Here is a 12,791-nt window from a genome sequence, read left to right as displayed (position 1 = left end):
TTGTATGCCATCCTTAAGGTGACTTTCCCAAGCAAATCAGCCTTCCAAACTGTTCTCATATATCTGTGGCTTGCAGACTCTTCCCCACATTGGTACTTTTTTTCCTAGTCTGTCCTGTCCCTTGGAAGGTCATAGAAGCGAGAACTGAAGCTAGTATTCCAGGTATTCTGACCAGCACAAATTAGAATATGGTCATCACCTTATTTTTCTAGGTAATTTATTTCTATTAATACCTAATTAATTAGTTTTTGTGATAGTCACTTCACACTACTGATTCATGATGTGCTGAGTGTTGATTTGTCAACGTGTCCTTCAACTTGTTTATAGGTTTGTATTATGGATATATTTATACTCACTGTCTTAGATTTTGTTTTTAAGAAAAAGGCATTATTATATCGATGTACAAATATGGGCAGCTGTACATATATATATGTAGATGAGCAAGTTTCCCTTTAAGAATTTTTTTTTAAATATATATATTTTTAAAGATTTTATTGGGGAAAGGGAACAGGATTTTATTGGGGAATAGTGTGTGCTTCTGGGACTTTTTCCAAGTCAAGTTGTTGTCCTTTCAATCTTAGTTGTGGAGGGTGCAGTTCTGCTTCAAGTTGTTCTTTCAGTCTTAGTTGTGGAGGGCACAGCTCAGCTCCAGGTCCAGTTTCCGTTGTTAGTTGCAGGGGGCACAGCCCACCATCCCTTGTGGGGTCAAGGAGTCGAACCGGCAACCTTGTGGTTGAGAGCCCACGCTCCAACCAACTGAGACATATTGCCACCCGTGAGCTGAGCGGCAGCTCATTGACTTCATTCTAGTTGTGGAGAGCGCAGCTTCCTGGCCCATGTGGGAATCGAACCGGCAGCCCAGAGGTCGCACTATAATGAACTGAGCCACCCGTCCACTCCTCCCTTTAAAATTTTTTTTAAAATCCTCATTTCACCTTGACTATTGTTGTTTCTTTAAAAACATTAAAGGGCCGGCCCGGTGGCTCAGGCGGTTAGAGCTCCGTGCTCCTAACTCCGAAGGCTGCCGGTTCGATTCCCACATGGGCCAGTGGGCTCTCAACCACAAGGTTGCCAGTTCAATTCCTCGAGTCCCGCAAGGGATGGTGGGCTCTGCCCCCTGCAACTAAGATTGAACACGGCACCTTGAGCTGAGCTGCCTCCCAGATGGCTCAGTTGTTGGTTGGAGCACGGGCTCTCAACCACAAGGTTGCCAGTTCAATTCCTCGACTCCCACAAGGGATGGTGGGCAGTGCCCCCTGCAACTAAAATTGAACACGGCACCTTGAGCTGAGCTGCCGCTGAGCTCCCGGATGGCTCAGTTGGTTGGAGCGTGTCCTCTCAACGACAAGGTTACCGGTTCGACTCCCACAAGGGATGGTGGGCTGTGCCCCCTGCAACTAGCAACGGCAACTGGACCTGGAGCTGAGCTGCGCGCTCCACAACTAAGACTGAAAGAACAACAACTTGAAGCTGAACAGAACCCTCCACAACTAAGATTGAAAGGACAACAATTTGACCATTGTTCCCCAATAAAGTCCTGTTCCCCTTCCCCAATAAAATCTTTAAAAACAACAACAACAACAAAAAAAAACATTAAAGAATTCCTGACATTTTTAGAGCAAACACCAAAGCTCATGTGGGTGTGTCATGTGGGAGACCCTGCTCGCTGAGCCATTTATCATGGGAGGTGGCCTGTGGGATCTCTGTTCCCTCTCCCCACATAAGGACGAAGGATATGGCTAGTCCAAAAAGGAACACCCACGGAGCCATAGGTAGGGGAGTCATACCACTATGTTCTCACTGGCGGCACTATAGTCTCTCTGGAGGCTGAGTCACACGACTTGCAATCTGGTCTCTGCTTTTCTGCCTGCCAACCCACTGACTCACTCGACTCACTGAGTGGACTGGATTCTCCACTCGACTCACCAGCATAGCCGCAGCAGTTATATCAGTGGTTAATTGGCTAACTGGTTAGAGCTGTTGGTCAAACACCCACAGCTGCCGGCCATCCACTACCTGAGTCAGCACCCCTCCATGTGAGGCCGAGAACCTGGAAACTGCTCTCTGGGACTCTGTTCCCACAGGGTGGTACAATATTTAGTAAGAATGCTCAGACATGAAAATACATAAGTGGTTTATTTATTATGTGATCAATTATTTGTTTTTAGAGGTGTTTTAGCATTTTTATTTGGAAGGCCAGGGAATATAGTGCTAAACATCAGTGCAGGAAACATTCAGGATTTAAAAAAATTTTTTTCCCCAATTACTTTATCCTCCCAATTTTCTTTATAGCTTTTTAAAAAATCATTCAAGACTTTTATTGGAGATAAGAATTATGAAGAATTTATTTGCACTAGAAAATGGTCACTTGTCATTTATAAGATGAGGAAAATAGTGTAAACCAAGTAGAAGGTGGAGATACCTCCTGTGTACAGGTGCAAAAAAAAATGATGACTGCCATTAAAGGTTGCCTGGAATGGAGCTGTGGGGACAGAGCCCCAGAAAGCAGTTTCCAGGCTCTTGGCCTCACTTAGAAAGGTGCTGGCTCAGGTAGTAAATGATTAGACTGTAGTTAGATTGCCATCAGCTGTGGTTAGTTGGCCATCAGCTGTAACCAGTGAGCCATTGGCCACTAATATAACTGCTGTGGCTACGTTAGTGGAAAATGGGGGCTAGCAAGAAGATGGTGGCTGAGCCCGCAAGCGGCGCAGTGAGGGTTGCAGATAGCGTGGCTCCTGCTTCCTGTGTTACTCCAACCCAGCTGCCATTGAGACTACAGTGGTATGACTCCCCTACCTATGCAGGTGTTCTTTTTTGGCCTCACCATGTCCTGCGTTCTTATGTGGGGAGCGGGAGCTGAGACCCCGCCAGATGCCCTGCACGACAGGAGCTGAGCCAGGAAGCCCACTGTCTGGCATGTGCATATATATAGCTGTAAATATAAAGCAAGCATATCTTTGTGTCAATGTGTGGTGGCTCTGCTCCTTAGAGAAACAGAATGGTTTCTTGATGTTGTTTTCTTACAGGTGCACTGCTGTTAAATCATTAACTATAGCTCCAGATACAGATGTAATGGAGCTAGAGAGATCTCCCTCTGGTCCCAAGTCTGCAGTAAATTGCAGGTAAGGAGTGGACAGGTGTGGGGACAGAGCCCCAGAAAGTAGTTTACAGGCTCTCGGCCTCACGTGGAAAGGTGCTGGCTCGGGTAGTGGATGGCCGTCAGCTGTGGCTGATTGGCCGTGGGCTGTGGCCGGTTAGCCAATTGGCCGCTAGTATAACTGCTGCGGCTACCGAGGAGAGCCGAGGATTGCCGAGGAGAGCGGAAAAGAGTAGAGGAACAGAGTTGAGGAGAGTGGAGGAGAGTCGTCGTCGGTTGGCGGAAAGGCGGACGGCAGGTCATGCGTCCGGTGGGCCCAGCTTCCAGTGAGACCATAGTGGTATGACTCCCCTACCTATGGCTCCGTGGGTGTTCCTTTTTGGCCTCACCATATCCTGCGTTCTTATGCGGGGAGCGGGACCAGAGACCCCGCAGGCCGCCCCGCAGGACAAATGGCGCAGCGAGCAGGGTCTCCCGCCCGACAACAGGTTTAATCATCCCAGGTATGAGAGGACCCTCATGTGGGGATAGTTACGAGGAGCTGAATCCTGTAAAGGCTGCTTCTGTTGGATGCAATGATGACCAATAAAGGTATTCTACTGTGCGTGTTAATATAGGAGGCTACTTTCTTCATTAGCGGAGCTGTCATAACCAGCGCATGGGGAGGAGTGAGGAAGAGAACAGGGAAGCCTCGAATCACTGTTTCTTCTCTCGGGATTTTCTGGGAATAAAAAGGAAAATATTTTTCTGATAGTTTGAGGAAACATTTAATTAGAGGTCATAATGAAAAGTCTTCACAGCAGCACAGTGCTTTCATGTTATGATTTATATTTAACATATTTAATGGTACTGGCTCACAAGCTGTTTGGTGATTAGGGACGAATTTACTGAACATGGTAAGTAAGGAAGGGGAAGGAGGGAGGGAGGGAGAGAGAGAGAGAGAGAGGTGCTGTAGTTAGGCTGCATATAATTACTACAAAATCAAAATTTAGCATATATGGCCCCCACAGAGAGGCAGAAAACGCTGTCAGGGAGCGTTTGCCAGTCTGAGCTGTTGTTTATAGCTCTGTGTGGAATGGCTCAGAGCCAAGTGTGGCCACTGGCAAGCAGTAGGGTGAGTTGATCTGTTCAGTGAAAACTGGTTAATGTAGTGACTGAATTTCTCAAGCGTTTTTCCTTGTTTTTTCCCTTTCACATAGAGAAAACCTCCAAATTCATTGGGTTAAGTTTTTCTAACCTTGAGTCATTTGTGTTTGGTATCGTATCTTCATATTTGGTTTCCTACTTAATTTTTTCATCTTCAGTCGTAGACTTTAAGATACAATGACATATTTCCTTTGATCTTCACCTGATGGGTGTGTCAACTCTGTCCATCACCTTTGCCAATATCTTTCTTTGAAAACACTAGATAATATGTTTGACCTATTAATGTAGGCCTATGGATTATAAAAACAACGGACTGATTTAGTTTGAAAAAAGAGTGTGCTTTGTAAAAAAAAAAAGCAGTAAAACTGTTTTGTTTTGTTTGTTTGTTTGTTTGTTTTGTCTTACATGACACATGGTTGCTTGCCTTTTTCACTTTTCAGTTGACTGTTTTAATATCAAATTAAACTTAAGCCCATATCTATGCAGGGGCTCCCCCAATTTTTTTGATAGATCACCAAGTTGAGTATGGCAGCCAGTACCCTCTCGGTTTGCTCTTAATTTTATTGAGAGCCTCATTGCCAGCAAAAGGCTCTTGTCAAATTCTGATAATGAACTTCATCGCCAGCAATGCTCCTATGTACTTGATCTCTATAGTCAGTAACATGCCTGTGGTTGTTCCATACAGAAAGGTTAGTGGTCCCTCTCCTGCTCAGTTAGATATCCAGTACAGGGATTTACAAGATGCACAGGGTCTTCAACACAGGAGGTGTTGGGGACGTATTTGTGGAATAGTATTTGTGGAATATACAAAAGCCCAAAGATGGACAAGTAAGCAATATTTATGCTGATTGTAAGGTACTTTCTTGACTTGGGAAAAAGAAACACTGCAGAGAAAAGGAGCAGTCTCATTGGAGATGTTTGGAGAAATGAGCAATGAATTTGTTTTTTTAATTAAAGTTTATTGGGGTGACAATTGTAGTAAAGTTACCTAGATTTCAGGTGTACAATTCTGTATTACATAATCCATAAATCCCACTCTGTGTTCACCACCCAGGGTCAGTTCTCTTTCCATTTCCATCACCACATATTTGTTCCCCTTTACCGTTATCTACCACCCCTCTGCCACCTTACTCTCTGGTAACCACTAAACTACTGTCTGTGTCTATGAGTTTTTGTTTCTCGAAATGAGCAATAAATTTAACAGGCATCTTTGGAACTCTGCAAAAGCTGGTAAGTCCCAAGTTTCTACCATGGCTCTACATAAGAGCACTAGTTAATTATTTCTCATAAAAGGAACTTAGGGACTGACTTTCTTTAAAGTATGAAATTTGGTGAGTGTGAGAGATCATGCGATTTTATTTCCCCCATCAGGGCTTTGTCAACATATAAAGAGAACCTAAGAGCAACTTTATTACACTTAAAAAAAAAATTTGAAACTCTGTAAGCCTATTGTTTGCTACTGACCTGCTACATTTTAAAAATTGCTTTGGAATTTTTATGAACTATGCCTGTGAAGTTCATAAAAAACAAACATAGTTTGCTTTATATATGAAAGAGAAATATAAAATGTTCAACATAACCAATTTTATTAAGAACAGGGAGCATAAAGCTTAATTTAAGAATAAGTCTGTATAGTAATATTTATGTATTTTTGTACCTGCATGTGTGTATTAGAATTGGCATAAGTTACCAGTCCTGGAAAGATAAGTGCACAGTGGTTATAGAAAGAGTGAAGTAGTAAGGGGGTGGAAGGGAAGGGAAGGAGAAAAGTAAAGTAAAATTAATATTTCATGAGGAGGCTCCCCCAGTGTGTCAGGCACTGTACTAGGCAATTTCACACATAATTTCATTTAATCCTCTCAGTATCCTTGCAATGTACACAGTTTAAAAATTCCAATAATATTAATTTAAAAATATGTCAGGTACTTGTTTTAAGAGAGAGGAGAGGGAGATAGAGAGATAGAAGAGGAGGAGAAGGAGGAGGAAGGAGGGAGGAGGGAAAACGGAAAAAGAAAGAGGGAGGGGAGGAGAAGGGAGAAGAGGGTGACAAAGCCTGCGACATTTGAAAATGTTTGAAATTTTGGGATCCTGCATTATTTATATCATTATTCTGAGCCCCCCCCCGCCCCCCCCAACTAAATACAGTTGTTAAACTAACTGGATATTTGTGGATATAATACGGATAAGAACAAAGAGACTTGTTTCATAGTCAGGAGCAAAAGGATTAGGCCCAGTTCACAGGTCTTCAGCAGCTCTTATTGGCCCTGCAGAGGCTTTCTTCTAAAGAGGTTACCCCACTTCCATGGGGATCTATTTTTTTAAATTCCTATTCTGATTCCAGAAGATTGTCATTTTGAACAATTCTTGCTTGCTAAAGGCAACAAATTTAATGGTGATGGTATGGGGACAGAGCCCCAGAAAGTAGTTTACAGGCTCTCGGCCTCACCTGGAAGGGTGCTGGCTCGGGTGGTTGAATGGCCGTCGGCTGTGGCTGATTGGCCTTCGGCTGTGGCCGGTTAGCCGATTGGCCGCTGGTATAACTGCTGCGGCTACGAGGATTGCCGAGGAGCCGAGCAGAGCCGAAGAGAGCGGAAGAGGAGGGCCGAGGAGTGTGGAAGAGGAGAGCTGAGAGAGAGGAACAGAGGAGAGAGTGGAGAAGAGTCATCGGTCGGTCGGTTGGCGGAAAAGCGGACGGCAGGTCGGCGTCCGGTGGGCCCATCCTCCAGTGAGACCGTGGTGGTATGGCTCCCCTACCTATGGCTCCGTGGGTGTTCCTTTTCGGCCTCACCATATCCTGCGTTCTTGTGTGGGGAGCGGGAGCAGAGACCCCGCAGGCCGCCCCGCCTGAAAGATGGTGCAGCGAGAAGACCTCCGCGCATGACAAATGGCGCAGCGAGCAGGGTCTCCCGCCCGACAAATGGCGCAGTGAGCAGGGTATGGTACCGGCCGAAACTCACCGAAGGATGGTGGAGCAGTTTATGCGTACAAAAGTTCAGCTTCGGGAGGCCCACGAGGAGCTACGCCGGGAGCGGGAGGCACGATCTGCCTGGGAGACTCGAGCCTCCAGATGGCACACCTCCCTCTTGGCCATGGACGGCATTGCCTTCATTTTGGTGATCTGCTGCGGCCTTAAGCTCCGAGGGTGGTGGACATCTTACACCGAGGCCTCCACCCACTCAGACACGTGGCACAGTGAGCAAGATTCCGACCTGGTAGGAATGGCGTTTGACTCTGGGCAGGAGGATGTATGGCCCCCACACAGTATATGGTGTTCGGTGGCCACTGTTCTCAGGAGTTGGACCCCCAAGGAGGGGTGGGAGGACATGGACGGCTCTCCGGCCAGTGTGGAGAGGGCCCTGCAGGCTCTGGCTGAGCGGTTGCCGGAGGAGGACAAGGCTACAGCCAGCCACGTGGGCTGGATGTTCCTCAAGGCCTTGAGTCTCAACACGGAAAATGGGCTTAATGAAGTGGCCCGGGTGCCGAACCAGGTGTCCCGGTTGGAAGCGCTGGAAGCCCGGGTCTGCCTGTTAGAACAGGGGCCCCAAGGTGGAGACTCTGAGGCAGAGGCAGAGGAAGCAAGTGGAGACAATGTAGCTCCCAACCCCCTAGCCCGGCCAATCTTTAAGCAAAGGGTTAAACTTGAGCAACCTTTGGGCCCTGGGGGCATTGCTGCCGGCAACCCAGCTGTGACTGAGTTCACAACCTACACCCCATACACTCCCACTGAGTTGCAGGAGCTAGGGAGGCAGTACAGACAGCGCCCTGGAGAGCCAGTCTCAGCTTGGCTATTACGTTTATGGGATGAGGGAGCAGACAGCATTTTCTGCTCCCCTGGCGAGATGGAAAAGGTAGCCTTCATGACAGTGCATCTGTCCCTGCGACAAAGGTTACAAAACTGCCATAGATTGGCCAACAACCAGGGCAACCATTCTCTAATGCAGTGGCTCACTGCGCACAGTATGGGAACAGGCTGGCGAGCTGCCAGACACTGTGAGTCAATGGCAGTCATATACAGAACTTACGCAAATAATCTGTGAAATGGGTATGAGACATGCTATTTTTAACCTCAACATGCAGGGCCCAGATGATGAACTTTTTACTGCCAGCATGAGAGATCTGGTTTTGGATACTGCTCCTGCAAGTGCTTTTGGATCCTTGGTTGCTATTCTTACACCGTATGTAGGGCGACGGATCCATGAAGTTACAACTGCCATGGCCACCCTAGGGGATGTTGAAAGCCGGAGGCAAAGGAAGTTAAGACAGGAGGTCCGCACAGTTAAAACCTGGAAGCCCAAACCAAAGGTAAAGGGGCGAGGTCGCGGGCCTCAGAGAGTAACACGTGCACAGATGTGGCGTGATCTCGTGGCAGCAGGGGTCGATAGGAAGAAAACAGACCGACAACCCAATGCACTCCTGCTTGAACTTTGGAAACAGTTGCGTCTGGAACAACAATTCCAGAGAAACATAAAGGAGGAGTCTGGGAAAGCGCGACCCGTGTCCCTCCAGGACTTCATGCAGCCGCTTGAGGCTGACCCCTTGCAGCTTGATTAGGGGTGGGGCCAAGGTACGCGGTCAGAGGGGACGAGCAGGGACCGGAGGCCCCACGTGGAACTGTCCATACATTGGTCCCCTTCGAATGTACAGAGGGTTTTGGCTCTAGTTGACACTGGCGCCGACTGCAGTCTCGTTTATGGGAACCCTGAACTGTTCCCTGGACCAGCAGTCTGCATTGATGGCTACGGGGGAAAAACTGTGACTGTGAAAGCCGTTTCCTTACCACTGGGTATAGGAAGGCTTCCTCCTCGTACCTACAAGGTTTATGTCTCCCCCGTTCCGGAATATATTCTAGGGGTGGACGTGCTACATGGCCTCAGCTTACAGACGTCGGTAGGAGAGTTCTGTCTCCGGATCCGGGTGGTGAAAGCGGTGACACGCGGGCATGCTCACCACCCTCCTCAAGTGTTGCCATAGCCCTGGCGCGTGGTTACTGTGTGACAGTACCACCTGCCAGGAGTACAGGAGGAGATTGGTCGTACAATATTGGAATTGGAAAAGGCACATATTGTGAGGCCAACGCACAGTCCCTTTAACTCCCCAGTATGGCCTGTCAAGAAGGCAGATGGGACCTAGGGCAGAAAAAGGAGGTGACCTTAATGCATGTCACAGGTCACTCCCCCTTAGTGTCCCCAGGTAATGATGAAACAGACGCCCTAGCACGGGTACGATGGTTAGAACTGGCTCCTGCCACTGATGTGGCCCATTGGCTGCATAGGAAATTGCAGCACGCTGGAAGCCGAACCATGTGGCAGGTGAGCAGACGCTGGGGACTGCCTTTGAAATGGCAGGAGATAGCAGATGCCTGCTGTAACTGTGCCGTCTGTGCCCAGGACAGCCCCCAAAGGCGGAGGCTCCCCTGAGAGACATAGCAGATTACGCGAGGGAGAGTGCCCCTCACTAGCTGGCAAGTGGATTACATTGGACCCCTGCCTAAGGCCCGCAATGCGATATATGCATTTACAGCAGTGGACACTGCTACGGGGTTGATGTTTGCTTGGCCCTGTCCGGCTGCCGATCAGCGGCATACAGTGGTCGCCCTTACACGGCTGTGCGCCCTCTATGGGCGCCCCCAAGTCATTGAAAGTGACAGGGGTACCCATTTTATGGGGCAAAAAGTGCAGCGCTGGGCTGCCAGGATGGACGTGCAATGGTTGTTTCACACCCCGTACAGTCCACAAGCAGCTGGCATGATTGAACGCTATAATGGCCTTTTGAAGCAAGGTCTCTGGGTGTCAAAACACCCTCCCACGATGCGTGACTGGGCCTCTCGTCTATGGGACGTCTTGAGAGTCCTGAATGAGAGACCACGGAAGGGAGGGCCCGCACCAGTAGAAGCTCTGCTACATCAAACGGCCGCTCCCATTCAATTACAAGTTACCACCAGTGAGACTCTGTTAAAGCCAGGCTACGGCAGAAATGGAAACATTTTGCTGCCAGCACCCACATGCTTGAAAGCAGGGGAACAGCAGCAATGGACTTGGCCCTGGTAGGTCAAAAGCCCCCACTGTCGGTGGTTGGGTCTGATGGCCCCATGGGGGGCCGGTTTGACTCATGATTTGCAAGTGACGCCAGGGGTGGTGGCTGAGTGGCCACCGCAAGTGACTGTAGTATACAGAGGTCCCGATACCGGGATGATTTTGCGAGGAAACTATGTGCTCTCACTATGGCCTATTATGGGGTCCCCTGTTCTGTTACATGTTGAAACTATGCAAGGGACCCCAAGTACTGCCATAAAGGTCTGGTACCACAAACCGGGAAAGGTGCCAGTGGCAGCGACCCTCCTTTCCCAGGACAAAAAGCTAGCATGTATCCTCCCAGATGGGAGGGATTTGCCATTGTTGGTTCCTAAGACTACCGTTTCTTTTCGTCCGTAGGTGTCAGTAGGCTAATATGGCACAGGGACCCTCGCAGAAGACGCTTGTCACGTAGATTGTGAGGCGAGACCCTGTAGGGGTGGAGTGTGGGGACAGAGCCCCAAAAAGTAGTTTACAGGCTCTCGGCCTCACCTGGAAGGGTGCTGGCTCGGGTGGTGAATGGCCGTCGGCTGTGGCTGATTGGCCTTCGGCTGTGGCCGGTTAGCCGATTGGCCGCTGGTATAACTGCTGCGGCTACGAGGATTGCCGAGGAGCCGAGCAGAGCCGAAGAGAGCGGAAGAGGAGGGCCGAGGAGAGTGGAAGAGGAGAGCTGAGAGAGAGGAACAGAGGCGAGAGTGGAGAAGAGTCATCGGTCGGTCGGTTGGCGGAAAAGCGGACGGCAGGTCGGCGTCCGGTGGGCCCAGCCTCCAGTGAGACCGTGGTGGTATGGCTCCCCTACCTATGGCTCCGTGGGTGTTCCTTTTCGGCCTCACCATATCCTGCGTTCTTGTGTGGGGAGCGGGAGCAGAGACCCCGCAGGCCACCCCGCCTGAAAGATGGTGCAGCGAGAAGGCCTCCGTGCACGACAAATGGCGCAGCTAGCAGGGTCTCCCGCCCGACAAATGGCGCAACGAGCAGGGTCTCCCGCAGGACAGATGGGAAGTGGGATGCTCCTTATTCTTGTCACCTACAACTGTATTTTTCAGCTAATGGTGTACAAATCCACAGTCACTTTTTCCACATTCTAGTGTGATTCAGAAAAAACAAAATTTTCTCGCATTCTTTTGGAAGTAATACATCTGAATTTGGAATTTCTGTGTAAGTCCTTTTGATGTAGGGATATTTCTCTGATAGTCCCCAAATGATTTAGGGGGATTTTGAGTGATTGAGTGCTGGGATCGGGATTGTGTCTCGTGAGGCTGAAGAATGGAAACAGGGACCCGAGAGGCAAAGAGTTTTAGAAAGAGAATAGTTTATTGAAAGCAGATGAGATCTCCCGATTGGGAGAGGGTCCTGAATAGGGATGCCCAGTGTGGGGCAAAAGCTCCTATTCTTATATCTTCTCTTGCCCGATTGAAGAAGGGAACTGTTTGAAGGAGGTAGGGTTTCCAGGCAGCAGTTCCCGCCTGTTCTCAGGAATTTTTTTTGCTTTCCCGTTCCCGAATCCTGAGAAAAGTTGGTTGGGAAATGGGAAAAATCGGCTCCTTGAACCCAGGTGGTTGGTAGTATCGGCTGTCACTTTGTGGAAATGATTCCTCATGGAGAACAGAAAGCAGTTTATATCTCGGGATTTGGGAACGGGAAAGCGGAAAAAAAAAAAAAATTCCCGAGAATGGCGCCCTATAATGAAATTTGTCTACCAGGTTTGTTCTGCTTGCCCATCCTGAAGGAATTAGCAAAGTAACCCACTCTTATGTATCAGATCTGCTCTGTTTGTCAGGCCAAAAGGAATTTTATGATTAACCTCAAGCCACTGTTGCATTTTGTCCTGGAGCGAAGGAGTGACTTCAAAACCTGAAGTCTCAGAATATGTCTGTCTTTTGTTTATTCCACCAGGGACCTCCCTGTCTACCTGGCAACACATTAACCTGTCTCACTTTCTTAGTGGGAAAATATAAAATCCAAGTTGAAATGATAAAATATTAAATTCAGTGTTGTCAGGTGGAGCCTAATTTCAATTCATATGTTATAATTTATAATTCTGGGTCCTAGGAACTAAAGTTCCCTTAGACCACCCCTTTAATCCAGGCCTATCATTTGGATTTCTCTTAGCTCCATTGTCTGTAAACACCATCTGGTGCTAGACGGTGAGACTGAGCTACATTGCTAATGACCTACATGCTTTTGGATACACAGGAACCAGGGGCAGTTCTTAGGATCTCATTGGATGAGTGACATCCTTGAGAACAGAACTGATGACTCTCCCTGTGAGGAAAAGGGTTGGGAGGGCAGGGGAGATAAGTATGGGGGGAGAGAGGGAAAGTTTGTTGTGAAGCCTTGCTGTAGGCTTGTCAGAATCTGGGGAAGTGTGTGTTGGGGGGGAGGTGGGGGGAGGAGGTGGGGAGGAGGGCAGGGGTGGGGGGTTGCGGGTGGGGGAGCAAGACAGTGTTCACATAAGAGTAAGATGGTTAAAGAAT

General features: G+C 48.4%; 1 protein-coding gene across 3 annotated transcripts in view; it reads left to right on the top strand.

The window, feature by feature from the left end:
- The window catches only part of HS6ST2 (heparan sulfate 6-O-sulfotransferase 2), a 385,504-nt gene that overhangs the window by 109,770 nt on the left and 262,943 nt on the right, over positions 1–12,791 (top strand). Inside the window, exon 3 of one of the 3 annotated variants that reach the window (XM_074324366.2) lies at positions 3,027–3,122. The exons of the other annotated variants lie outside the window; for them this stretch is intronic. Within the exon in view, the coding sequence (XP_074180467.1) occupies positions 3,027–3,122 (96 nt within the window). The remainder of the gene's footprint in view (positions 1–3,026; positions 3,123–12,791) is intronic. 3 annotated transcript variants of the gene reach the window in all.

Source organism: Rhinolophus sinicus, chromosome 18 (assembly GCF_057876585.1).
Source record: "Rhinolophus sinicus isolate RSI-liver-muscle chromosome 18, RSI-T2T, whole genome shotgun sequence".
Classification (NCBI taxonomy): domain Eukaryota; kingdom Metazoa; phylum Chordata; class Mammalia; order Chiroptera; family Rhinolophidae; genus Rhinolophus; species Rhinolophus sinicus.
The sequence above is the reverse complement of the archived record's forward strand: the minus strand, read 5'-3'. Positions and strand labels throughout refer to the sequence as shown.